The following is a 27,713-nucleotide window of genomic DNA, read 5'->3' on the forward strand; positions in this document are numbered from 1 at the left end:
TGTGTGTGCCTCCAGGATGTGGGCTGGGATGTCTGTTCCCAATACACATCCTGGGTGCCAGAGAGTCTGGAGTGTCCTGAATGCCTGGGACCACCGTGGTCCGTGATAGGTCCACGTATGCTGTGAGTGTTTGTGAGCAGATCTCCCATTGGGTCCTCTCTGTTTTGGCGCGAAGGGAACTTTGGATAAGAGGAGGCTGGAAACACCACTACCATGTCGATCTCCTGAGTTCACACCGAACAAGGGATAAAGTGCCAAGTATCCTGGAACAAGAAGCTGAGTCGAGGAACCGCTGGTGACTCGCTGAAGGTTTGGCACCCTGAGCCGCTGTCGTCCTGCGAGACGCCTCTGCATCTGATCGTCCTAGAAGGTCTGCGAAGGCGCTTCGACCCATTGGAATAGTGGGATCAACTATTCCCGGCACCTTCATCAAACCCTGCACGTAAGCCTCTTCGGAAGTGTCCCTGGGCCAACCAGTGGGCTGACCAGCTTACGCAGGATGCTTTGCTCTGTCACCAGTGCCGTTTCAGGGAAGCCCTCGAAACATGGTCTACTGCTTGCTCTGCGTCCACGGCACCCTCACACCGAATTTCGTACACTTGGCATTCCCAGGTCTGAAGTGAGATGAGTGCGCCCGGACCAGAGTAAACGCGGTTGCCGTGTTGCCCTGCTGCAGTAACAACCTGTGCACATCCGCTGCATTTGGGACACCCTCGCCCTGCATCCTGCTACACCGAATATACACGGTGTCGAGACGTCCCGATCATCGCAGCTGAACCTGCCAGCAATGTGAACTGAACTGGAGAAGTCTGGGTCTGCCTGCGTCGGGGACCGGTGAGTAGTCCATACCCCAACCAGTGGTCCCTCGCGCAGGAGCCCGTTTCTGAAAAGTGGCAACAAAGTCGAAAGACTAAGAGAAACAAAGCCTGTAGGACGTGGCAGTTTCCCCATAACAATGAGCAAAAGCCAGTGTAGTGAAGTTGAAGGCTTCACTGGACTGTAAAAAGTCCAGGTCGGATTCAAAAATAAAAAGCAAAATGTTTGGGGGTCCATAGAAATGAAGGTTAAGTTGCTATAAAGAGGAAAGAGAAATCTTTCCTAACACCTTTTACGCCAATTTCTACTCTAAACAAAAAAAAATGGAGGAGAACATTCTCTCCAAACTCGCTTCCCATCCCCCTTCTCGACATGATAATCCAGAGACACCTTGACTAGAGAAACTATTTCTCTTCTTTGCTCATTTATCACCGAAGTAATTTCAGACAGTAATCACACATAGCTTGCTGGTGGGCTCTGCCTCTGATCCTTGCCTTAGAGCCTTCTTTAAAACCTTTTGGAATAACCAATTATTGCAGAATATGTTGCGACAAGGATCAGTGCTTCCTTTGCATCAGGAGTGGTACCAACAGAATTCTGAGAAGCCTTACATGAGCCACTTAAAAACCAGAGCTAAAGCAAAATGATGCAAATAACTTCCACACCAACTCCAATTGTAAATGCACTTATAAATTAGATGACAATCAGCATATGCCCAATTAATAAAATTCTCTGAAGACTGTAAGCTTCTAGATCCTGCACAAGCATGCTTCAGACGGGTCACAGCACAGAAGCTGTACTCTTCTCAATATGGGATGACCTTAAATCAATAGGGGCCAGGACAATGACTGTGCCCTGATCCTCCAATACCTATCAGCTGCATTTGAGCTGGTGGACCCCAACCACTTTAAAAGGTGTCTCTTCATTTGTGAGATCGGAGATATTGCAGTAAACTGTATAATATCCTTCCTCACCGGTAGATCTCAATGCATGACAATCTAACCATTCCAATCAACCTTAAAACCATGTGTTTTTGGGGTCTTTCAAAGAAGCCCTTTATCTCCCTTAGTTTTCAATCTCTACCTACCTCAATCTGTCAGTCCATAATTATGCAGATGAATTTCAACTTATCCGAAAAAATGAACAATAAGGCACTTCCCGCATTTAACAACGCAGACTGCTTTTATAAAATAGATACATGGGTGTCACATGATAGATCCTGCACCTAGGATGCCGAGATCACATCTCTCAAATCCTCATCTCCCTCCACTGGCTCCCAGTGGTGAGGTGAATTGAGTTCACAGCCCTCTGCATCACATTCAAAGTACTGCATGACAACGACCTGAATTCTTGAGGGAAAATACTCCGAATATACTATCCCTCAGTAATCTTAGGTCTCGCTAACAACCCATAATTTATTTATTTATTTATTTATTTATTTATTTATTTATTTATTTATTTTACCATCAGCCACACTGGCTTTGTATATACAAGCATACAATACAAACATGTGCACATAATCATGGTTCAGAAATTCCAATACATTCTCATAATAAATTTGGTACATAAAAGATTACAATAGTTCGCACAGTAGGAAATATACTATCCCTCAGTAATCTCAGGTCTCGCTCACAACCCATATTGACAGTCCCCACCATCTACAAAAATGAAATTAGCCATGGTCGGCACACCCCGCCCGTTCCATGGGGATCTGCCTTTGTGGAACTTCCTTCCTGATGTTCCACACATCCCACTTTCGGTGGTCGCCCGCTGGGCCTCTGCTGGCTTCCTGACTTTACGCGATGTCTTTGAACAGGGGAACTTCATGGAATGGTCTGACCTTCCCCCCCTACTCAGGCGCCGACACTCGGTGTGGCTACAGTATTCTTCGCTTCGAGCACATCTCAAGTCCACTTATCCAGACTTCCCTGCATTGCCCACTGATGAACCTATAGTTGAGGAGCTCTGCTCCTATCTCTCCTTCAGAGGTAAAGTGTCGAGGCTCTACTCCTTATTGTAGACCAGAGCGGCCCCCCACTTTACCGAGCTGAGACGCAGATGGGGGGAGGACCTTGGTACCGAGATCACTGACGAGAAGTGGGCACGGATGTGCGCTCGGACCCACGAGGTTTCCTACAACACTAAATTTAAACTCATTCAGTTTAAAGTCCTACACAGGTACCATCATACACCCATGAGACTCCACGGTATGTTTCCTGCCAACCCCCCCACTCATCCTAGGTGCGGCGCAGATCAGGCCTCTTATATGCACATGTTGTAGCTATGCCCCCATTTGTCCCAATTTTGGCTAGACATTTGCTCTACATTATCTGACATTCTAGAACACCCAATCACCCCCACCCCACTGCACTGCCTATTCCATGATCTCCCACAGTTGCCCCGTGATGTCAGGAAATTGGCAGGCCTCTGCATGCTACTGGCGGTCCGCTGTATATTACTCTGTTGGCTCCGCCCTAGAGTGCCCACCTATACCCAATGGCTCAGATCGATCACATGGGCTCACGATACTGAACAGTCCTGGAGTGCTATGCAGCATCCCCACTCCAGGCCGAGGGACATCTGGCCGAGATTCCGCGACTACATTTCTGCCATGACTTCACCCTCCACCTCCTCCTCTACCTCCCCTGGTGGGTCCCCCTAGATAGCATTCTGTTCTGGGGCATGTTATTAATACTCTGTATATTGCTGGTTATTGATATGCTATAATCATGGAATGTGTATTGTTTATTGCTCGTACTGTTTGCAAATTGCACTGGTGCCTTGTGGCATCCTCTGGTTTTTTGTTGAGCTGTCAAGTCAATAAAAAAAGAGTTTAAAAAAAAAAATGAAATTAGGAGGGTGCCCACCTTGCCCCCAAACTTTGGAACTCTCTCTCTCCCAACATCAAACCTATTACAACATACCCAGGATTAAAAAAAAGTGATTACAACCAATCTATTCCTGAACTAATCCTAACTACGATTAAGTAACCACCTTTTCATTTCAATCACACACATAGATAGCTCATTTCACACTCAATAGCCTCAATGACTTATAAATTCTACCATCACCATGACCTCTCCCCCAACAAGAACACATTGTAATCACGAGAAAAGCACAGCTCATAGATCAACCACTTACAACTCGCATGGTTACTGGAACAATAATTACAAATTGTACTTACCTATCATGATGATTGCTATATATTCCACTTACCGAATTATGAGTGTATTTATTTACAAGCTTTAAATGAATTTGCTTAAATACACTTGTTTTAACATGTTTAGTTTCCTTTATTTTCTTTTATTTGTCAATGCTCAAGTATCAACAAGAATCAACAGTGCTTTAATCTTACTTACTTCCTTGTAAATCCAAACTAATAAAGTAAATTAGGTAATTGTGCATATCATCTTTAAAACAGCATCTAGGCTAAATTGTTTAACTGACCATATGTTACTAATCGTTTTACATCGAAGTAATGCATTGGATGGTATACCAAACATTGATACCTCCTGCTTTCAACTGGCACATAGATGCCAGCCATCTCCCACACACTCATCATTGACAGGATTCATTTTCCTACTCTGTTATGGTAGACCTATGCAACTAAGATTATACCACCCCGAATTACGAAATAAGGAGATCAAAGTAAGAACCCAAGACCAATCTGATTCAAGTACATTTCAAGCAAGACCTCCTCACCTTCCTACAATCCCACACTAGGTTTAGGTTACCAGAATTCCATACATTCCATGTACATTAACACACAGATTTCAGTTAAACAAGGGCTCACATGGCTTTTTATAATAGGACAAATAATTTCATTACATCTCCACTTCTACCTCCACGTCTTACCCTGTATTTTCCATATGCACACTTCTTCATGTGGCCACTTGAGCACATCTGAAGCCCATCAGGCAACCAGAAACTACCTAGTTCTAGCCTTAGGCCACTCCAGGCCTAAATGCTACTGTGCATGTTAATGCGACCTGTTAAACCATGAACACATTCATCTATGTTTCTCTAATGCTGTTAAATAAGCAAGCACAGATTAAAGTCGCACATCCACACTACCACAGTTTCTCCCTTACCATCATTCTCCCTAAACTTGCTGGCATTACCTAACTTATCCCTTCTCCTTATCTCTGTTAAGTGACTTAATTTTCTATTTTATGTGTATCTTTTTTAGGTCCCTTTCATATCCTTTTCTTTACACCAACAGACCAAGGTCAAAGGGTCCCAATATGTCATCTCTAGGTGATGCCTTGGTGCCCGCAGAAGTCAAGGAGGGCAGGAATAAAAATATAAAATATAAAAATACCCCACATGGAGGCATAGAAAAGGTCTCTCTGGAAGTTTCAGTCTCTATGCCAGTTGTTAAATATGTACACACGGATATATGTGGTTCATGACGTGTCTCGACCACAATGATGTGTTACTTTTAAGAAAATTCAGTTGTGAATGTGAAGTGTTTTTTGATAAACATTAAAATATGTGCATATTTTTGATAAGTATATGGTTTTTCGCTTGTTTTTTGGCTAAGGGGTGAGCATAAGCAAGTTGACATGCATCTTTGGTGACTCATTCTGATCAGCAAGGGAAGGAAGTTGTATTGTGGGACTCTTTGTATTTTGTGTTTAACTGTCCTCACCCACACAGCCCCTAAAAAGAGGACTTTCGTAGCTCTTTAAAGTTGATCTATAGGTGATACGCCAAAAGACCACTATGGTCGTGAATGGTGCAGTACAAGTGCAACTTAGCACAAAATAAAACAAAATAATTAGCTGGTTGGTCCTGGCTGTAATGGCAGGGGCTGTGATGAAAAGGTTGCATTTCAGGCCACTGTCAATGAGGACCCCCAAGGCTGCTCCTGGTATCTCTGAATGCAAAATATTTTACCACACCAAACAACTGTGGCCCATTCCAGCATGCCTGACAAGAAATATCATGAGCTTGCAGACAACTAAGTTTCAACTGAAATAATAACATTTAAAGAAAGTTCGAAAACCCCTGTCTTTCTAAGTTGCCAACATCTCCATTATTCCATTATTTGAAGGCTTCTGTGGCTTCCTTAAACAATTGCCCCATTTTAGCCTCCCTACAAACCCTGTGATTGACAGTTTGGAATTCACTCAAGTCCTCTGTCTGTGGTATTACATTTTTGCCTGGTCTGATCATTCAATTTTCCAGAGGTACTCACGGCACATTTCAGGAGTTCTCCAGTTGAGCGGCTCTCCTCCAGCATCAGCACACTGTCGAGAGTACTCAGCCACATTGCGGCAGAAGCAGAAAGCAGACAATTCGTCAGAAGAGCTGCATCGGCAGAGATCCTCAATACATGTCTTAATGTAAGGGAGAGTACCAACCAGAGCTTGGCATTCGGAAAATGGGACGCTGTTGAATATGGTGCGGCACACATTACCCTAGTAAGAGAAACCAGCACAAAAAGGGAGTTGAGTTTCAGAGTCTTCTCACTTTCGTCATGCTATCTACATGTGGCTGTATTTTATAATGCATTGCACTCCCTTATGTTTTTCTACTGAATAATTTTACATATTTTTATTTGTGGCTACAGTTGTCCTTCTTTCACCTCAGAAAAGGCACCATATTAAGGGCCTGATTCATGGAAGTGTTTTATAATGGCGCAATCCCATAGGAAAACGTTCCATGAAACAGGCCCTCAAGGTTTTTTGTTTTGGCTCTTAAAGGTGATAATATCCACCTCCCACCTACATGAAAAACAATAACGGTATTTGTGGCAGGATGCACATTTACCAGTAGCTGGACCAATGACCCATTCTCTGGTCTTTAAAATGGCGTCATGGTGATGTGATATCAAGCACCCATGTTTGCCTTTACTAAGCAAAACAGCACCTTGGCACATATCTCTGATTTAAGGTGCTACCCCTGTCCCATTACATTTCTTTTATATATCAAGGATAAAGACTACAAGCCATTGTTTTATTCTTTTGTTTTGGTTTACAGTAAAAATATAAAGATTATTAGTAACATACAATTAGTTGTAATGGGATAGAAGGTAGAAAATTGTAATATATAAATTCTGCAATGTTAAAAATATATGAATACGAGAAATAGGTCTGCATAAATATAACAGAAGAACAGCTGGAGTCGCAAATGTTTGTTCTTATTATCTCAGTCTTGTGGGGCCAAGAGAAGGGGACCACTGTTTGTATAAACCATGTCCCATAGGAGAACAGTGTTGTGGGGACCCCCGCAAATATGTCTAGACATTTATGGAGTGAATGTTCTCTCTACTGTCAGACTCCTAAATAGGCCTGCCGGTTGACCTTGGACACTTGGCAGTTCGTGCCAGCGTTTAGACTCTCCAACTCCACTTCCTGCCTACAGAGCTTCCCGAGTTTCATGGGAGGGCTCACACGCTACCTTTGGTGTCTCTATTTAATGTGCATACCAGTAGCTGTAGAACTGCTGGCTCTCTTCTTTAATATATCGTACTTTTATTACCACTACTAGGGTGTGGGCCACTCTAGTTTCTCTCCTAAAACACCGGCTGTACAAGCTTCCATTAACTTCATGTTTCCACCTGGTTCTTGCTGTCCACCACGATGTATACAACTTTCCTCTTCCTCCATCATAAGGAGTGAGGCGACCATGACCAATATAGTTATGGTGGACATGTGGGATTCCTATTAAGTGCACTCTGTGAAGCCATTTCACCATATGAGTTCTTAGTGGCATGTGTCCAGTTGTGGGATGATATTGGTTTTAGCTTCTGACCACCTACATCAAGACTGCAACAGGCCTAGGGGCAAGGGAGCCAAAATAAACTAGGTCCAGTCCCAAAGAAGCATTAGACAGCTATTTTCCAGCCACTGTTTCTCTCTTCCAAAGACTTGTATAGTGGGTACTCCAAATGTCTAAAGGTAATTCTTAGATCTGCATAATGTAGCCCTGCTGTCTTTATACAGTTGGACTGTGCTATAAGAGTGCGATTATACATCTAAACAAGAAATATGTATTTTTGCCCGAGGGACTAGCCATTCTGCCTGAGACTTTGAGAATCAGCCACCTTTTGCAAATTGGACATTGCAACTGGGAGACATTTAAGAGTGATTTGCTTATATTTGTATTACCAGTATATTACCACCGTGACCGCAAAGCATATTCAGTACTAGTGAGCTACTCTGAACGCATAGTCACACACCCAAATATTTTAAATATCAGTCAAGAAATACATATTTCTGCCTTCTACTGTTGTGTGCATTTTTGTATTCTTGTTTTACTCCCAGTAGTGACGTGTTTGTAAAGAGACCACATAATTTCTTTGTTGAAAATACTGGATACCGTTGCTCTAAACCATGCTTCTTTAGAAGATGTGCTTTCATATGCTGATCCAACTAGTTACCATTTTCTAAATAGACATTTTAAATCTTTCTATCTCCAGAGCCTGACAGCACCTCCATATTTATCCAAAAGGATGAACATTATGACAGAAGGCCTGTGCATGACTAAATTCCCAGAAAATATAAATCAGATAAACAAAGTCAATTCTTACATCATCAACGCAGGGATCGTCTTGAAAAGGCCCCAGCTCTTCATCACACTGATCTGTAGGCCCTTCCACCTTCTGTAATATGGCATACTCGTATGATGACAGCTGGACACCTAAACATAACAATTAGACCAATAAGTATATTAATGTATGAATAACATGGATTTATGTAGACTATGGTTTTCTATTCGCAAAAAACACAATAGAACAAGGATGTGGTTTGCGAAGAGTCTCCTACTTTGGTGCAGTGGATATCAGATATGAATAAGTGGTTGGTTGTGGAACATGAGGCAATCAACCTATACAAAGTGGGCAGCAGAGAGGACTAGAATCACTCTCTGAAATGGGGACATTATTGAAGTTACCAACGTGATATTGCCTGTCTGTTGTAGGCGTGGGAGCCCCGGGACCCATGTAGGCAACAAGGGGTTCACCGTGGGGTTGTGTACCAATAGATGTGGCTGGGGAACACATTAACATTTTTGATTCCTGAACATTGAACACTACCCAGGCAGTGGAAGTAACAAAGTCCTCTAACATCTATTGTTGTTATTGACTTTTGATTGAATTAATGTATTCTGTAAAACAGTAATGGTACACATAAAGTGCTTTTTTCACTGTTGCATACGTTTTTGACTATGCTTAGTGCTTGTTGTTTGATGCAATATTATGTTTCTGAAAATGAGACAAACAATAAACAAAATAAAAAATTTACTAAAGGGCCAGACATTGATAGTAGCTATCTCGTGGGAGGATAGCTCAGCGGCAACATGCTCGCCTTGGAAGCAAGACGACACGAAGCAACACAGGTTTCGCGCTTAGAAACCTCTGGGTATTTTAGCGCATTATAAATACGCAACTAAGACAAAAACAATTCCGCGGGCTGTGTGAGCGCTTTAAAAAATGCAAGTAAATAAATATGATTGCCCTGGTGTATAACAAGCCAATAGCAGCGAGGGATCCATGTGAATTAAGCTTGTGTATCAATGGGAATGGTCAGACAGTGCTTGAAAACATAAGTTGCACGTTGCATACGGTCTGCACAATTAAACATTTGAAGTGGTGTGTGAGGGGAATTGCTGATAATATATATATATATATATATATATATATATATATATATATATATTGTAATGTTGAAGAACATCAAAAGACGCAATTCAGGCGAGCCGCACTCAGCACATAAATGTTCCAAAAATAGTAATTTGTAGCCAACAACAAACACTGCTACTCGGGTTGCACGTTATAAAAACAACCTTTATTTTCGTTCGTAGCAGTTAAAAGGTTAAAGTTCCCCCAGTGAGAGTCTCTTGCCAGACGGCAGCCTGACGCGTTTTGCCACAACCTAGTGGCTTGTTCTCATATATATTCAGTGAAAAAAACCTTCTTAAAGGGACACTATGGTTACAAGTAAAACCGAAAAACCCCAGAAATGTGCCAGTTATGGTAAGCAAACCAATCATAACTTGCGCCACCACCGTGCACTGCCGCGGCTAACGCCCAGGACATCAAAGATGACATCACAAATGCCATTGATGACATCACATATGAAGTTAATTTTGATGAAAAGTCCCTACAAGGGGTGGTGTTTATAATGTTGTTACAAGATGTCAGGGGTGATCGGGAGACTTATCCTGAACTACTTAATGTATTAAAGAATGTACACATCTAAACAAAACATTATATTGGAGTGTTGTTGTTAATACAGGAACCTATTCATACATACACATAGGCAATGCCTGCAGCATGCACCATAGAAGTACAATATTTTTAATCTGGTAATTATGGATAGTAAAATAATGAATGCTACCTCATCAGAGTCTTGAGTAGTGTTAAACATGGAAAAATGGCTAATAATTCAAATTATACATATGAAAGCCCACAATGCTTACAAATCACAGACACATACAGGAACACTAAAGTAAGGAAGAAAGAAACATCACCAGAACATTTCAACAACATTAAAGTTCATCATCATGTATACAAATGAATTGTGTGTTTGAGGCCTTCGTATTGCCCCATATATAAGCACCATGAGCTGAGACCAAACCCTAAGGAAAGTACTTTAAGAACATACAAGATGGTTAACGTCTAAATATATAACACATTTTTAATTTTCATATTACGACTGTCACTGAAAAAAACCACCTGGCCTAGATATGCCAGTGAACAAAAACAAGTGGCCCAGATATGTGATGTCATCAGTGATGCCATCAATGACATTTGTGATGTTATCTTTGATGTCCTGGGTGTTAGTCTTAGCATTGCACGGTGGTGGTGCGAGTGATGGGTGTGTAGTTTACCATAACTGGCAAATGTCTGTGGTTTTTCTGTTTTACTTGTAACCATAACATCTGTTTAAGAACGTTTTTTCACTGAATTTCATAGGTTTTTATTAGTGGAATTTAACCATAACATCCCTTTAACAAAGTTTTTTCACTGGATTTCATAGGTTTTTATTAGTGCAACTTAACCATAACGTCCCTTTAACAAAGTTGTTTCACTGAATTTCATAGATTTTACCAGTGCACCCTTAATCTGCTACAAGTTCCTTATATTGGGCCTCATTACGACCCAGGCGGTAAGTTACCGCCTGGGCCGTGACTTTACCACCATGGCGTAAACTACGTTTACGCCATGGTGGTTGGCGGACTTACCACCCCATTCCGAGGTCGCGGGGCGGTAAGTCCCCAATCCCCATTTACCCTTCCCCATTCCCATTTTTGCCCCATAGGGCATAATGGGAGTGGGGAAGGCGTTAATTACGCCACCGTAAATTACGGTGGCGTAATTAACTCCATGGTCCCTTAGCGCCATGGATTTTAACACCTGCTAAAAGCAGGTGTTAAAAGCGCCATGGCGCTAAGGGACCTCGTAGTTGGCGGTAAGGGGTCGGCGCAGCTAACGCTGGCGTTAACCCCTTACCGCCAGGGTCGTAATGAGGCCCATTGTATTCACCCCAATGCAGCATCTATGTAGACCGCAGAAAGCACAAGAGTACGCAGACATCGAGTAGCATTCACACAGTCCAGAAGCACAGGGGACAACAGAACATTTTGTACCCATCAACCAACAAACACATATACATAAAACAATATCACTTATATTTACTGTACCCAAATATACCGTTTTGTAGAAATTATTACTTGAAAATGTACACATTATTTTGTATTTATAACACACAATATCATGGAATACACCAAGCATAAACCAAATCTGTACACATGATATTATCCCTTCATTACAACTGCTCTTAGAGACTAACAAACACCAAGTGCTTATTCTAAAACAATCTCTCACCAAACAGTAAGTACACTGTATTTATTTCATTATTATTACCATTCATTATGTAAACATGTATTATAAACAAAATGGCAAACACACTTGACTGGTTAGAGGAGAACTTCCCAATAGAAGAAATGAGTGATGATAACATGTCTATTGGTACACAATAAATGTAAACAAATAATGTAATTTGTATAGACCTCACAAAAATAATAATTTGTTTTTTCCTTACAGTACATAGTCTTCTTTCATGAAGAAACCATGCCCAGTCTAATTATACACAATCCTAAAAATGACAAAGAGAAGCCCTATCCCCAATTGTACATAATCAAATCAGGGAGTGGGTTCAGAGTGCATGGTGTGCTGCACGGACTGTGTCTGCAGCTCTGGTCTTATCCAGGAATCTTCAGAAGCCTTTTGGGAACATTGTGCTGACACGCTATTTAGAATTTGTGGGGAACGCGAGGACGAGGAATCTGCAGTCCTATTTCGACTTCCAGGCACCAAGGTCCACCTCCAGCTACGCTCACTGTGCAATAAGTACTGCCCCTCTAGCGAAGCGTAGCAGAGTGTGTACAGAGTGTGGTGTGCTGCACGGACATTGTGTGCAGTTCTGGTCTTATCCAGGAATCTTCAGAAGCCTTTGGAAGCCTTTTGGGAACATTGTGCTGACACGCTTTTTAGAATTTGTGGAGAACGCGAGGACGAGGAATCTGCAGTCCTATTTCGACTTCCAGGCACCAAACTCCACCTACGCTCGCTGTGCAATTAAGTACTGCCCTTCCAGCGAAGCGTAGTGGCGTGTGTGCAGAGTGTCTGGTGTCAGGTGGTGGGCAGTAAGCAGCAGGCAAAAAGATTATCAACGGACCGCTACGGACATCAGAAAGTAAGTCAGTAAGCGGGAGACTGGTAAAGGGAGGCGGGCTTTCTAAAAATTACTTAGTCACCAGCCAAGGCTGAGATCCTCTGGGCTTCCTGGCCCCCTGTTACACTTGGATAACCGCTATGGTAAAAGCCAATTAATCCCCAACCAGGGTGGAGGGGACTCAGTGTTCAACCCCCAGAGTAAAAATTAATGTGACAGAGCCCACCTTGGGCAAAGGGGCAGACAGCAGACCGTTAGGCACAGGCTGCCCCTTTGACATTAGAGTGGAAGTTGGGGCGAGCACTGCACTCTATATTGACAATTTACACACTAAGGAGTTGTTAGCTGAAACAAACCATGAAACCACGGAAGGTATGCTACAAGTACCAGGACCAAGGGGATGTAGCTGTAAAGATTTTCAGTGCGACCCCCTATATAACGAGCAACTTAATGAAACTAACACCACAGAACCAGCACAAACTGGGCCAAGGAAAGAGGCCTTACCTAGAGAAATTGCAGTGGAGGCCCAGGAACAGCAGTCATTGTCGACCCACTAGCGGGAAGGGGCTACTGACAGGCCCCTGTTGAATTCTCAGGTGCCTAACATCAGTTTGCCACAAAAGGCGTTGGTGGCGCCAAGAATAACCTCAAAGAGAAAAATTCAACTGGATAGTGAAGATAGCTACGTGAATAACATATCTGATTGTATGGGGCCAGACGAGAATCCGGAGATACTAACTCTACTGAATTGAAGCGTAAGCCAGAGAGGAAAAAAATCTAAATCAAGCACGGTCCAAAAAAAGAACGATGAAGGATGTGCCGGAGGAAATACCAGCCCACAGTGCAGAGGGGAAGAATCCACCAAATTGACTAAACATGTAGTTAGTCAATTCACACGAGAAAAAAACATTTGGAAACCGCCTAACTTGGCTCTAGAAGGTTACTTAAAAGGGCAGTGCTTTTATTTCAATGCAGCCCTGGCACGGACTACAGACATGCGCCCTGCGATTCCTGTCTGATGGGTGTCCACTGACAGCCGTCATGCCCGCGGACGCCCGCGGATGTCAGCATGTGACCGCAACCATGCAGCATGAATGCGTGTTCACGAACAGTGTCCGTGGCCACAGACAGTTTAAAAGTGCATTTTTAGCCAATCTAGTATGTTTCAAGCATAAACTTTATGCTTTCACAGCAACCAGACCCATTGTTCATTGATCTGGAAAAAACTTTTTACAACTTTTCAAAGCCTACTTTTTACTTGGTAGTCCGCGGACAGTCGCGCAGTCCGCAGACAGCTCCTCTGGAGGGACCCACCCATTTGTTTTCCTCATTGTCAATCTGGCTGTCCAGAAGAAAGCATTTTGGAAACACTTGCTCTGCAGATTTTTGAAAACCTGCTGCAATGGCATCTGTGTTGGCTATCTTTGCTTCCCAACCACCCGCATCACCAACACCTCAACAACCTGGAGGGCCTGGACAGGGGAACAGAAGATGAGGATTAAGAGGAAGAAGGGGATGAGATGGAGGAAGTCCCTGTAGTCTGAGTGAGCCCCGAAGGGAAAATGCACTGAGTTTAAAGTTGTACTTAGTTGTAGGAACCTGGAGATTGTAGTCCTATGGGACAACTTCCATGAGGTGCCACACCAAAGTTAACCACCCGACTTTCTCAGGTAAGAGTAGGTTGACATCCTCCACCCCATCATCTTCAACTGCTCCTGTTACCACAACAGATAATCCTTTGGGGCAGAGGATCCCAGTAGTGGCTTCACAGGCCATACAAAATGCTGTTGACCCTTACCTTTTGAGGGTCACAGTCCTATGTTTGCACTGTGAAACACCAATCTGTAGGGGGGAGCAGTTTTGGGGTGCTTTTCGAAGCTGTGGTCAAGAAACACTGCCACCTACCTTGATTAAGGCCCACCGAACATCTTCCTCTGTCCACCTGCCTCTTCGTCTCTGTGGTTGGTGCCTCTTCCTTCCCTTCCCTGCCTTCCCTTCCCCATCTTACCTTACCTCTCCTGGAAAGCAAACTCCAAAAAGCAAAAAAAATAAACAAAACCAAAAAAACACAAAAAAAGGCTCCTTTAGGAGCCACCTCTCACGATTAAAAAAATAGAAGTGAGAAAAAAAAGTCACAGGCCCCTGTGCACTCTTCATAGTCCGCGGACATCTGGAAAAATTCTAGCCGTGGGAAGGGGGAATTAAAATCATTTAAGTTTTTTTACTTTAAAAAATGGTGGCTCTTAAAACAAACCTTGTTTGTGTTTTTTGGCTCTTATATATTTGTTTTAATTTTTGGTTCTATAAACTGAACAAAGAAACATTTTACAGAACTTAATTATTTCTTGGAACTTTCACAAAAAGTGTGTTTTTTTCCGTTTTTTTCATCGTCTTTATTTCAACTACTACAGAATATTTAAATCAATACTTTATATGCTCACAAAAACTGCCTAAAAGCATTTTGAATATTTTCCATAAAAATCTGATTAGCCACATCAGTTAGATGGACTCCATCTCTCTGAAAAATGTTGACAATGCCAAATTTTAAGTTCTCATTATGAAAAGATGTCATGACAACATTTCCATTTGCGGACAAAATCAATTAGAGTGCATCCACATTTGTCTCTGAGCAATGGGCGAAAACATATTTTCGAATTTAGTATGGAGCAGTGTGGTTTTGACAGATTGGAGCTCATTCAGGTGCCCGAGAATGACTTTCTCAAGACCATTCTGGGACTACCAGGGTCTGCCCCAAATTCTGCAGTCCATCAACAACGTTCTTTGGGTGGCCCAGCTTGTGTGAAGATAAGTGGTGCCATACTCCAAATTAAGGTCCTCCACTGGGGTGGCTGGAGGTAAGTTTACAATGCTTCGTAGTATCCTCCCTTCAATTTGGTTTAGCCATCTGACATGTGCACTAGGAAGTGTCAATGATCCGTACAATAGACTAGGCACTATGCTAACCTTATATATCTCCAATAAGGTTAGGATATTGTAGCCACCATTTTTATTACATATTGTTTAGCCGCTGACCATCTCCTCCACACACATGGAATGCACATCTCTGCACAGTAAGTGATACTAGTTTTTTTTTAATATGCCACCACCTCAAGGTCCTCATTTTCTAATCTCCAAATGAATATGTACTTTCATTTGGAGATTAGAAAACCTGATCAGCACCACTCAGGATCAGCACCTTTGTCTTTGCTGTGTTTATGGTAATTTGATTTCCTTTTGCATATAATGACAGTTCAGTGATTGATCGCTTCAGTCCTATCAGTGTTAGATCAAATAAAATAGTATCACCCGCATATGTGAGCCAACTAATGTAGTACCATTGATCTTTGGAGACAAATTCCACATTGTGCTAAGAGCATCAGGGAGGTAGGTGACATACAGATTATATAATATGGGGGCCAGCCCACAGCCCTGCTTCAAACCCTGGTTTGTTTTGCATGACTCTGCCATTGCTCCATTTTGGTCGAGCAAATTGAGACCGATGTTGTTGAATATAGGCCCTTTATAAAATACAGTAGGTGACTGTCAATGCCCCACTTAGAATGCTTCTCCTATAGCAAGGGAGACACTATAAAAAGCACAGCTGTAATCAACATAACAGCAGTGAAGGTTTCTCTTCCCCATATTCAATTTTGACTTCACCATGAGACTTTGCACCACTACAATGTTATTCGCAGTGCTGTAGTTTTCCCGAAATCCTGTTTGCAACTGTTTTAGAAGGCTTTTTTCATTGGCCCATTTTGTTATTCTCTTAAGCAATATAGAGGTGAATATTTTTTGGCTTGAGGCTTGCATCGCTAATAGGCGGTAATTCGCTGAGTCCGACTTAGAGCCTGTTTTGAATATGGAGATGAGAATAGAATCTTGCCAGGTATTAGGGATAATCCCTGTGGTTTCAATCAATCTGAAAACTGTAAAAAGGATCTTTGACCAAAGCTCTGCATCTCCCTTATATGGTGTGTTAGGTATCCCATCCGGGTCCGAGGCACAGGTGGATTTCAGGTGAGATATAATGATTCTTACATCTTCAGTGTCATAATCCATTAACATGTCACAGCTCTGTATTTCCCATGGAGCTCTTGTTGTCATTCCTGTAATACATGCTCTCAATATAGCTAGTCCAATGTGAGGTATTATTTGGGTTTAACTCCATTGCATTTGATGAACATTTACTTAGGTTAAAAAAATGCCAACATTTCTGTTTATTCAGAATTTTAAGTAAACTAAGGAATAGGAGTCATTTGATATTTCTTTGCGAGAAGTTATACTGTTGTAGCCAATTCTTGTAACTAGTCCTCAGATTTACCAATCTTGCCTTTTTTTGAGTTTCTGACAATTAGGCATTCCCACGCACGCCTGCCCTAGCCTTTCTAAATGTAACCTTTTCCATATGACTATATATATCAAAAGGATGTATATGGAGGTTTATATTGGTTCCTATAGAATGTATGTTCTCCATTCCTGTACCAATTTTTATTTTCTGCATGAATTACTCTAAATGCCATTCACCATTAGTCATTAGAGACGTGTCATCTTTGGGATCTTGCAATAAGTAGTTATTTATTTCTTTGATTTTGGCCACTGTCCATCGCAAACAGTTTTCCAGATTATTCACACAGAAGGTTCCACCAATGGAGTTTGGTCTAGCTGGCCTTGTTATACTAATCTGCCAGGATAGGCCTTTATGATCCCTAACTTCATTTTTCAATAAGGTAATAGAATGGAAACAGTCAACCTTTTTTTAATCAATGTTTCAGCGGCTAGTGCCATTCAACCAAGTACTACTTTCATTGGGTGATTCATCTTCTTTATAATTGAGGCATTTCAGATCAAAAGCATTTATCATTTTCTGTCATTTCTGTGCACGTCGACATAAAACAGTATCGGACTTAGGCACATTTCTGACATTCAAATTGCCTATAAGTATAATATCACTGCCAGGATTATACCCAAACCATAGGAGCCCATAATGACCTGATAGTTTTAAACATTTGTCCAGTATACTGTCCCATGGGGTGGGGGCATAAACATTAATAAACAGGATCTGCTGCAATGTAGAGGTGGAGATCTGAATTACCGCTGAAAGAACATAATTCTAACTGCGATGTCCCATATAATTTTGTACCTTTAGGTTTGTTTGTTCCCCTATAGCAAGCCCTCCGCTTTCTCTATCTTTGTTTGAGGGGGTAGTATGCTTGTACAGTATACAAAACCCATCTACATAAAATAGCCACAAAGACTAGGTTTCTTGCAAGAAAAAGAGATCAATCTGAACAATAAATGAGAATCCCTCCATTTTCCTTAGAAAAGAGTTATATCTCTCTGTATTCCAGCTTAAACATTTTAATTCATTCCTCAAGTCAAGTTATCAATACGCACCACCTTGCACAAACTCTGATCTCCAAAGGTAATTATTTTGCTCTTGAATTTTTAGGGGACCCAAGGTCACCAATACTGATTTCTCTGATTTAATGCCTTCTTCATGAGGGTTTTGGCAGTAATCTAATGGATGAACCATGCTTTTTGCCTTTGTTCATACAGTTAAGGATAGGCCTAGTGCTTCCAAAGGATCAATATTTACGTTTATCAATGCTACCATTAACGGGGACGAAAACTCCACCAAGACCCAATTGGATTCACTGCCTATCCTGGTCAATTCACGTGATGTTATTACCCTGCGTTGGTCGTTCTTTGCAAACAAGACCAGCAAACACGCTTGGTTCAAGAATGAGCTGTAGGCTGTGGGGTTCTTTTGCTGTATCAACATCCACCTACCCAGGGCCGTTAAGTCCTCTTCACCTGTCAAGATTTCCTAGCCACAATTGGCTCAGTTGCAGTCACGGTCTAAGTGCTTTGTTGTCAGGGAATTTCCACATTTCCTATATCGAGGCCTTCCTCGGGTGCTCCATTTTTAATGTTAATTGTCATTGATCGGGTGCTAAATTCCTTTGAGGTTGATTGAATAGTTTTTGGGGCTTCTGGAGGTTTATTATTTATGTCTTCTTTCTCCTGGTCTTGCTTCCAATTAACTGAGGGGCCATTGAGGCAAGTGCTCCTCTTGGAGTCATCTGGTAGGCAAGCTTCAATGATGTGACCTTTTCTTTACTTCTCCTTAGCCTTCTTCCCCTTAGATACTTTTCATCCTTCACCTGCTTCTTCTGCCTTGTTTCGGCTCTTACTCAGAAGGGTTGGTGACTCCTCTGTGCAAGATGCTGCTTCCTTGAATGGTACAAATATTTTCCTCATATTCCCAGTCAGACAACTCCACCAAGGATGTAGCCAATCTCGCTATATTGCTAGGGTATGGAATCTGGAAGCCCACAATCCAATTTCCCACGGTTCAGTGATTTTTTTCCTTATCATTAGTCCTCACTTTTATTGGTTCAGGGACCAATAAATGGCTGTTTTTTGTCAGGGATTGCCAGTTGTAATACTAGATTGGTTAGTGTTGCTGCCATGTCTTTTAACACTGTTTGACCTTCCGAGATTTTTCTCATGGTTGACTCCATCCAAACAAATTTTTCTATAACCAGGTTGATGTTATCTTGATGATTTTCCATTAGATTTGTGGAAGATATACGTTGTGTAGCATGGTTGGAGGTTTCCGAAAATTCTGATTTTGAATCGGAATACAGTGAAGAGGCAGGTGAGGATGCCAAAGCTCCCAAATCTGGGGAGTCTGAAAGATTGGAAGACGGGATGTCAGACAGATACTTTACCCCCACTGTTTTATGTCCACCTGCCGATGGTGCACTCTGGAGGTTGATTGAATAGTTTTTGGGGCTTCTGGAGGTTTATTATTTATGTCTTCTTTCTCCTGGTCTTGCTTCCAATTAACTGAGGGGCCATTGAGGCAAGTGCTCCTCTTGGAGTCATCTGGTAGGCAAGCTTCAATGATGTGACCTTTTCTGTACTTCTCCTTAGCCTTCTTCCCCTTAGATACTTTTCATCCTTCACCTGCTTCTTCTGCCTTGTTTCTGCTCTTACTCAGAAGGGTTGGTGACTCCTCTGTGCAAGATGCTGCTTCCTTGAATGGTACAAATATTTTCCTCATATTCCCAGCCAGACAACTCCACCAAGGATGTAGCCAATCTCGCTATATTGCTAGGGTATGGAATCTGGAAGCCCACAATCCAATTTCCCACGGTTCAGTGATTTTTTTCCTTATCATTAGTCCTCACCTTTATTGGTTCAGGGACCAATAAATGGCTGTTTTTTGTCAGGGATTGCCAGTTGTAATACTAGATCGGTTAGTGTTGCTGCCATGTCTTTTAACACTGTTTGACCTTCCGCGATTTTTCTCATGGTTGACTCCATCCAAACAAATTTTTCTATAACCAGGTTGATGTTATCTTGATGATTTTCCATTAGATTTGTGGAAGATATACGTTGTGTAGCATGGTTGGAGGTTTCCGAAAATTCTGATTTTGAATCGGAATACAGTGAAGAGTCAGGTGAGGATGCCAAAGCTCCCAAATCTGGGGAGTCTGAAAGATTGGAAGACGGGATGTCAGACAGATACTTTACCCCCACTGTTTTATGTCCACCTGCCGATGGTGCACTCTGGAGGCAATACACATTTTCATAAGCGAGTATTTGTTATCAATTGCTGTGGACACGGGTGAGGTTTCATTGTTCATGGGCGGGTTAGTGGCAGCATAGTTACTCTGTGGCGAATGTCTTCATGATAATCAGTCTACTGCAATCATTTGTTTCTGCACTCGTGCATTTTTTGTACTTACTTGATATAGTGAGTCATTTTGCCTTTGTTTTTATAAGGCAATATATGCATTGGGCATTTCCTCCATTTGTGGATGAGCTGGGAAGCCCTGTGTGTCGGGGGCCACTGCGTGTCATTTCTGCGAGAAAAAGGCAAGGGTATACACAAGTTCTGTGTTCAAAGGGAAGTTTTCCACTACCCCGCAGTCACCTAGCACCAATTTTAACGGCCACTCAATAAACAATGTTCCTACACTGGCCTCCGCTAGCCACCAATCAACTCGGTGACCGGCTCTGCTTGAGAAGGAGGAGCCCCACAACTGACCCACAGTTCCCAAGAGGCTAACTCTGAGGTGCAGTGTGGGCTTTCGCTCCTAAATTTCCCCCATGTACAGAGGCCAAGGTACAGTAGTGCTTATTATGGAATGGAGGAAGAAGTTATTTGGGGTACAACAAACAACTCATAGAGTCATACCGAATTAAATCGACACTGAAAGACTACAACCATTTGTAAGGAATGGATACGCTGCATCGCTGTCGCTCACCGTAGACTGCCGAGAATGCCCCCACCTCAGCACAGTTCCGCACAGATCTGCGCCGCTCCGCTGGAGTGAAGGGATTTTAAGGGTAGCTCCTCCTGAAATGCAGCAACAATGGAAGACAGACCAAACTCCAGCAAGGTTTGCAGTATTTCCTGCTGAGACTGCCTTCACCTCAGCACAGCTCTGCGCCACTGCGCGGGAGTAACGGGATTTTAAGGGTAGCTCCTCCTGAGAGGCAGCCACAATGGAAGACATACCAAACTCCAGCAAGGTATGCAGCGTTTCCTGCCTTCACCTCAGCACAGCTCCGCCAAACAAACACCAGCATTACAACACCCCCTGTTCTCCTCAAAACATCACACAGTCCCTACTTATTCATTCACACCACCACTCTCTTACTCACTAACCCAAAACCTTCACACCTCTACACACTCTTACATCCTTCACACCCATAACAATCATCCCACTGCAAAATCATACAGCATTCTATTAATCTCTACCATCATATTCACACACCCATTCACAATGCATCCATATACTTTCCACAACTTTGACACCCACATTTTCTTTTTTCCAACAGACAGAACAGAAGGCCTACTAAAAATCAACTATGTAGAAAACAAAAGGAAAAATAGAGCAGCTGGGAATAAAAGCAAGCCATATAGTCATCTACCTCTAAAACAATGTATAGAAAACATTAAAACAAAACTGCTAGTAACGTCACTAGAACCAGCAAGCACTAAAAATATGTAATGCCCCCTCTTCCAAAAAAATAAAAAATGTATAAACAAAACCAAACCTACTAATGAAGCTAACACTACATCTACCAATGTTAACGTAGCCACAGTGAAGCATTCCAAAAAATACATTTTGCAAAAACATGTCCACCATAGAGTGCTTCACTATCTTATGAAGGCAGCTGATCTACCCCTAAAATGTATAGCAGAAGACTAGTCCTCAAAGCTCTAATTGACAGCACAATTTTAAACAGAATGAAACCACTAACTAAATTAATCATTAAATTACAAAAAGTACTTCTAAACATGTGCAATGTCAATATAGATACCTTTTCAAACTTCTGTGAAGGTCAATGGGTTCACAAAAGCAGCACAGAACCATACCGTGACAAGAGCAGCGGGTCGAAAACCTCAAGAGTTCCCTACTGGCGGTCCTTACCTCTGACAGGCCGCGAAAGACACGTGGAGAAGGCCAGATCCCACAAGAGAAGACTGTATTGTTTTTCAAGTATGCCAGCGACCCTCCCGGGTGAACAGCAGAGATGGGGATGCCAGGCCTGTGGTACTAACCTTGACTCATGAATTGGAACTCGCAAAACCAAAAAAGAGACGCACACAGTCAGTGAGTTGGCAAGTGACCTGAGAGACCGGTGTGTGTTAAAGTTTGAAGTGGCAACATTATATCACAAGTGAAGGCTGCAGGCATCTGGATGAGACGCGAGGAAAGGCAAACCTGTGAATGAACTTTGAAGTAAAGACAGCTGCAAAATTAGCAGTACTAAGTAATGGAGTGGTCTGGCAAACGGAAGTAGCCCACTCAAAAGTCTCTGTGAAAGGTATTGTATTGTTTTGTTTTGTCTTGTTTATTTATATAATGCCTATACACAGGAAAGTGTTTCAAAGTGCGCAAGGCGGGTGGAAACATGGGAAAAAACAACAGTCGCTCTGAGCCCTTGAAATTCTGAGACGATAATAGTCTGCACAGGCAGAGTAAGTGCATAAAATACATTTAACAGATGAGACACAGCAAATAGGCCTGACAATGATTCTGCAGTTTTACCAGTGCGATTAAGGAGAGAAGACAAGGGAGAACAGACAGAGGATCTTCAGGCATGTTGCATTTGGATTGTGCAAGTGCATAGAACGGGCACAGGGAGGGGGAGGTCCAAGTGCACCCAGTCGAGGGAGAATGGGGTAAGTGCAGAGAGAGCCACTCTCTCAGGTTTTTTCTAAGTGCAGTGAAGGTGGGTGGGTGTAGCAGCCTGAGGCAAGTGCGAGAGAGGACTGATGAGGGTGCCCAGGACCGGTGAGCCTCTGAGGTACACCAGGTGGCCAGTCAACAAGCTGCAAGAAAGAGGAGGGAGAGATGGAGAGAGCAGAGCGCTAGGTTAGCAGGGTAGAGGGAAAGAGAAGGAAGAGGAGAAGAGGAAGGTCTTGAGGAGTTTCCGGGACTTAAGAAGGTCAGGCTCAAGTTGGAGGGTGGCAGGGAGGCTATTCCAGAGGGAGGCACCTGCTGAGGATAAGGATCTCCCTACAAATCTCTACTTGGAGAGCCCGCTCACTTACAGTGGTTGGAGGTAGATGAGCAGAGGGCCTGTGAGGGAAAGTATTTAGTTAGGCAACATTGCATGTAGGTACGTCCCAGGCCCCAGAAAGCCTTGTGGACAATGCAAAGAGTCTTGAACTTGATCCTTGCAGCCATGAGGAGCCAGTGAAGGTATTTCAGCACTGGAGAGATGCAGTCCCTGGGCTTGAGGCCCAGGATAAGTCTTGCGGTTCTGTTCTGGATGAGTTGCAGAGGAGGGCGCAGGGCAGAACGGAGGTTCAGGAAGAGGCTGTTGCAATAGTCCAGCCTATCAAGAACCAAGGCTCTGGAGACAGTGAGCTGCTAGGGGAAAGTGAGAAAAGGTAGAGTACCTCTGAGGAGATGTAGTTGATAGACTTTTTAGAGATGTCAGAGATGTGAGAGGAGAAGGAGAGAGTGGAGTCAAAGATGACCCTGAGTTTTTTCTCAGAGGTGGGTGCAGGCACAGGGCCAAGGTAGACTGGCCAGAGTGCAAGTCGGAAAGCGGGAGCAGGGGTCCCAATGCTAACAATCTCAGTCTTACTCCTGTTGAGGCAGAGGTTGTTTGCAGCACACCATCACAGAATAGTGGACAGACAGTGAGATGTGAGAGAGGGGGAAGAGGATGCTGAGGGTAGCCTGAAAGATAGTTGCGTGTCATCCATGTAACACTGGAAGTTAGAGGTGAATGTGGCAATCCCAGGTGCCAAGGCAGCCATATAGATGTAAAAGAACCAGGGGGAGAGGTTAGATCCCTGGCGAACACCACAGGTTGAGAGAGCAATAGTCGGGAGAAAGGCTCTGAGATTTAACTGGGATGGGCGGCAGGAGAGAAAGGATATTAACCGCACCAGGGCCTGACCTGTGATTCCCGGGGTGTCACAGAGACGTGTGATCAGGATGTTGTGGTTAATCATCTCAAAGTCAGAGGAGAGGTCAAGGAGAATGAGGATAAAGGAAGTGTTAGTGTCAGGATCTGAGAGCAGGTCATCACATGTGTTTAGAAGAGCAGTTACTGTGCCTCTGGATGCTCTAAAGCCAGACCGATGGTCATGGAAGCAACCAATAGATTCAGTGTGGAGGGTCAGCTGAGTGATAGTCAACTTCTCCAGGGGTTTGCTCAAAACGGAGTGATGGAAATAGGGCAAAAGTTTGCCGGAATGGAGGGGTTTTCAGAGGGTTTTTTGAGCACAGGGTGCACAAGGGAGTGCTTAAGAGCAGTTGGGAAAACTCCAGTAGAAAATGAGAGATTTCAGAGATCAGGTAAGGCGGCAGTGAGGGAGTCAATATTGTCGTTGATGGCTTTGGAGGGGCAGGGGTCCACCTGTTTGGATGAAGCCTTCATATACCGGACTGGTGACCTCATCAGGTGTGACAAGTTAGAGAGAGCAGAGGGTAAGAGGAGGGTGGGCCAAGGGAGGCTCTAGTGTTGGTGTATGCTGTGGAGTGGAAGAGAGGGAGAAAAGGATGTTTTGAGTTTTTGTGAAGTGTGCAGCCAGGGCTGAGCAAAGGTCCTGGGTGGGTGTGACAGAAGAAGAGGCTGCTGCAGGATTGGCCAGTTCCTTGCAGACTTCGAAAAAAGTCCGGCTGTGTTGTTTGATGCTGCGGAGATGCAGGCTTGAATAAAGACTCTTTTCTTAGAGTGGATGCAGAGTCGATATTGCATTTGAAGGAGGCTGCAGGTCAGTTTGTCAGATGGTCCACCAGATGTGTTCCATTTCTGCTCAACTGCCCTACATTTGCGTTTAAGGGCAGCCAGATGGGAGTCGTACCAAGAGTCGCACTTTTTGGAAGGCTTCCGTCAGACCCTCATGGCAGGGGCAAGAGTGTCAAGAGTGTTGGAGATAGAGAGGTTGAGGTTAGCGAGGACTGTGACAGGGTGGGAGTCAGCCACAGAAATGGGAGGAAGAGAGTAAGTGGAGGCAAAGGCAGCCACTGTCACTTTTGTTCATGAGTCTGGCAACTTTGAAGCTGAGTGGCAATGCTGGGTGTGTTGCTCCAAGAGGAGAGGAGAGCGTCAGATGTGTTAAGAGAAGAGACTTGTTGGTCCAAGGCAGAGAGGTAGTAAGAGGGGTAGAGAGAGGGATGTCAGTAGAGATGAGAACATCCAAGGTGTGGACCGCGGTGTCCGTGGAGCCAGACGGTAGGATAGATAGGGAAAGAGAGTCGTATAGGTTGCAGAAAGGTCCCAAGGAGTCAGGAGAGTCCAGATGGATGTTGAGATCACCCATCAGGAGGAGCTGAGAGAAGGCGAGTAGAGAGGAGGCCAGGTCAGCCCATTCTGAGAGGAAGAGAATGGATTGTCCTGGTGGCCGATAGAAGGTGGCCATAGTGAGAGAAGATTTAGGGAGAGAGAGAGTCTGCAAACTAGGCGCTAGAAGGAGGAGTAGGCTTGAGTAGGGATGATTGATATAGGTATGCATTCTGGGAAGATAAGCAGATAAGCGCCACTCCACGACCTGTCTTGTTAGGCCTAGGCACAGAGAGGATTTTGTAGCCTTCAGGTGGGTACGTGTCAAAGCTTGTGACGGAGCTCTTCTTGAACTAGGTCTCTGTGATGGCGAGCACATCAAGATCCATCAGTTTGAGGAGGCTGCAGATGTCAGACGAGTGTTTGATGGCAAAGCGAGTGTTTAGGGTGGCAAAGTGGAGCTGTTTGCCATCTTTGAGGATCTTCCTCGGGGGGGGCACAGGAGATGGTGGTCCCACCTGAGGGTGGCGAGAAGGCCGGAGGGAAAGTGTAGGATGGCGAAGGAGCCAAGGCTGACAAGGGGGCCGGGACAGTATGGTATGGTGAGGGTGCCTGTACACAGGAGGAGGGAGGCACAGTGGGCAAGTGATCCTGGCTGGAGGGAGAGGTGAGGTAAGAAAGGCAGGTGGGGTAAACAGCCTGTCAAAGAGAAGAAGGTTGGGTTTCGGACCCTGAACCATGATGGTTCCATTGAAATAGACATTAATGATAACTCTGGAAATGGCGAAGAAGTCAAGGAGAACCTCCCAGCGAGTGTCACCATTAGTTTAGTTTAGTTTAGTTTATTACTTGTATTGCGCACCAAACCCAAAGGTAGTCGAGCACATAGCATAAGTTTACTCACAGCTTGGTTGTACATAAAAAGACATTACAGTTGCAGTGTTATTATATAAAGTCAAAAAGCATAATTGCAGTAAAAACATTGTTTCATTTTACAGGGTGATTGCACAAAGAATTTATATACAGTATGAGATTATACAACATTTTTACAAAGGGCATACCGAGTGTGGTCCGAAGTAGAGGAAGGTAAATTCAAGGTGAAGTGGACTGAAGCCAGAATCTCTCTTAGCCGACAGTAACTTTGAGCATTTTTATAAGGTTGTGGCGAAATTTTGTGTAAGATGGTTCTAGTCTGAGTGGGGTAGGGAGTGAATTCCATAGTTGGGTAGCCTTAACCTGGAAACTGTTTCCTCCCACTATGGCAAGTTTGAATCTAGGGGTCAGGAGGCAATTAGTATTGGAATGTCTGGTTAGTCTTGTCTCAGGTTTAGTAATGATTCTGTCCACAAGATAGTGAGGGGCTGCTTTGTTTACGCATTTATGAGTAAGGGAGGCGACTTTAAGTTTTATTTTATCAATTGTAGACAGCCAGTTATTAGCTCTTCTGGTGTCCGAAATATGGTCTCTCCTGGCAATTCCAAGCGCAGCTCTAAGGGCGTTATTTTGCAGGAGTTGGATTTTCTTAGTAGTTTGCTTGCTCGCCCCAATGTACATGGCATTGCAGTAATCTTGTCTTGATAGTATGAGAGCTCTAGCAAGGGTGATACAGCTGTTATTGGAAAGGAAGGCTCTGCCAGCTCTGATTAATTTACAGGTGTAGGCTGTGGCCGAGGCCAGCGTATTTACCTGTTTGTTAAACGTTAAGGCAGAATCCAAGTAAAACCCTAATGTTTTTACTTTCTTAGCAGTTGTAATGATGTTATTGTCGACGCTAAAGGCAGAATATTTTGGGCTTAGTTTTTTGAGAGATGATTGTGTACCCAGGATGATGATCTCTGTTTTGTCATCATTCAGGCATAGTCCATGGGAGGCCATCCATGCCTGGATGATGAGGTAAACCTTATTCACTAAGGCCAAATCCTTTTTATAATCACCAGTAATTGGTAGGAGGATCTGCGTATCATCTGCATAGTTAGTGTAGGTGATACCCAGATGATCCAAATCATCAAAAAGGGGCTTAGTGAAGATATTATATAAGGTGGGCGAGACACATGAACCCTGGGGAACACCGCACGTGATAGGGATAGGGTCAGCTGAAGCAATGGGAGAGAATACTCTCATGGTACGATCACTGAGGAAGGATTGTATCCAAGCAATGGCTTCTGGGGAGAAGTGTGCTGCCGAGTCCAGGTGGCTGCACAGGACCTGGTGATCGACCAGGTCGAAGGCGGCCGATAGGTCCAGGAGCAGGAGGAGAGCTAGGTCGCCCTTGTCCCTGAGGTCATCGATCTGGGCCTTCAAGTCAGTTAGCGCAGTTTCAGTCCCGTGTTGAGGCCGGAAGCCTGATTGTTTAGATCCTAGCAGATGATTAGATTCCAAGTGTTTTTGAATTTGTAGATAAGCTATTTTATCTATGATTTTCAGAAGGAATGGTACCGTTAT

At 43.5% G+C, this 27,713-nt stretch overlaps 1 protein-coding gene across 1 annotated transcript in view; it reads right to left on the reverse strand.

Annotated features, from left to right (window-relative positions):
* Positions 1-27,713, reverse strand: part of LOC138503896 (mucin-2-like) — a 577,632-nt gene that overhangs the window by 301,101 nt on the left and 248,818 nt on the right. Inside the window, exons 6-7 of the mRNA XM_069623967.1 lie at positions 8,354-8,463; positions 6,017-6,239 (exon numbers count right to left, since the gene is read on the reverse strand). Coding sequence (XP_069480068.1) covers positions 6,017-6,239; positions 8,354-8,463 — 333 coding nt within the window. The remainder of the gene's footprint in view (positions 1-6,016; positions 6,240-8,353; positions 8,464-27,713) is intronic.

This window comes from Ambystoma mexicanum, chromosome 11 (assembly GCF_040938575.1).
Source record: "Ambystoma mexicanum isolate Mex_15411 chromosome 11, UKY_AmexF1_1, whole genome shotgun sequence".
In the NCBI taxonomy this organism is placed as follows: domain Eukaryota; kingdom Metazoa; phylum Chordata; class Amphibia; order Caudata; family Ambystomatidae; genus Ambystoma; species Ambystoma mexicanum.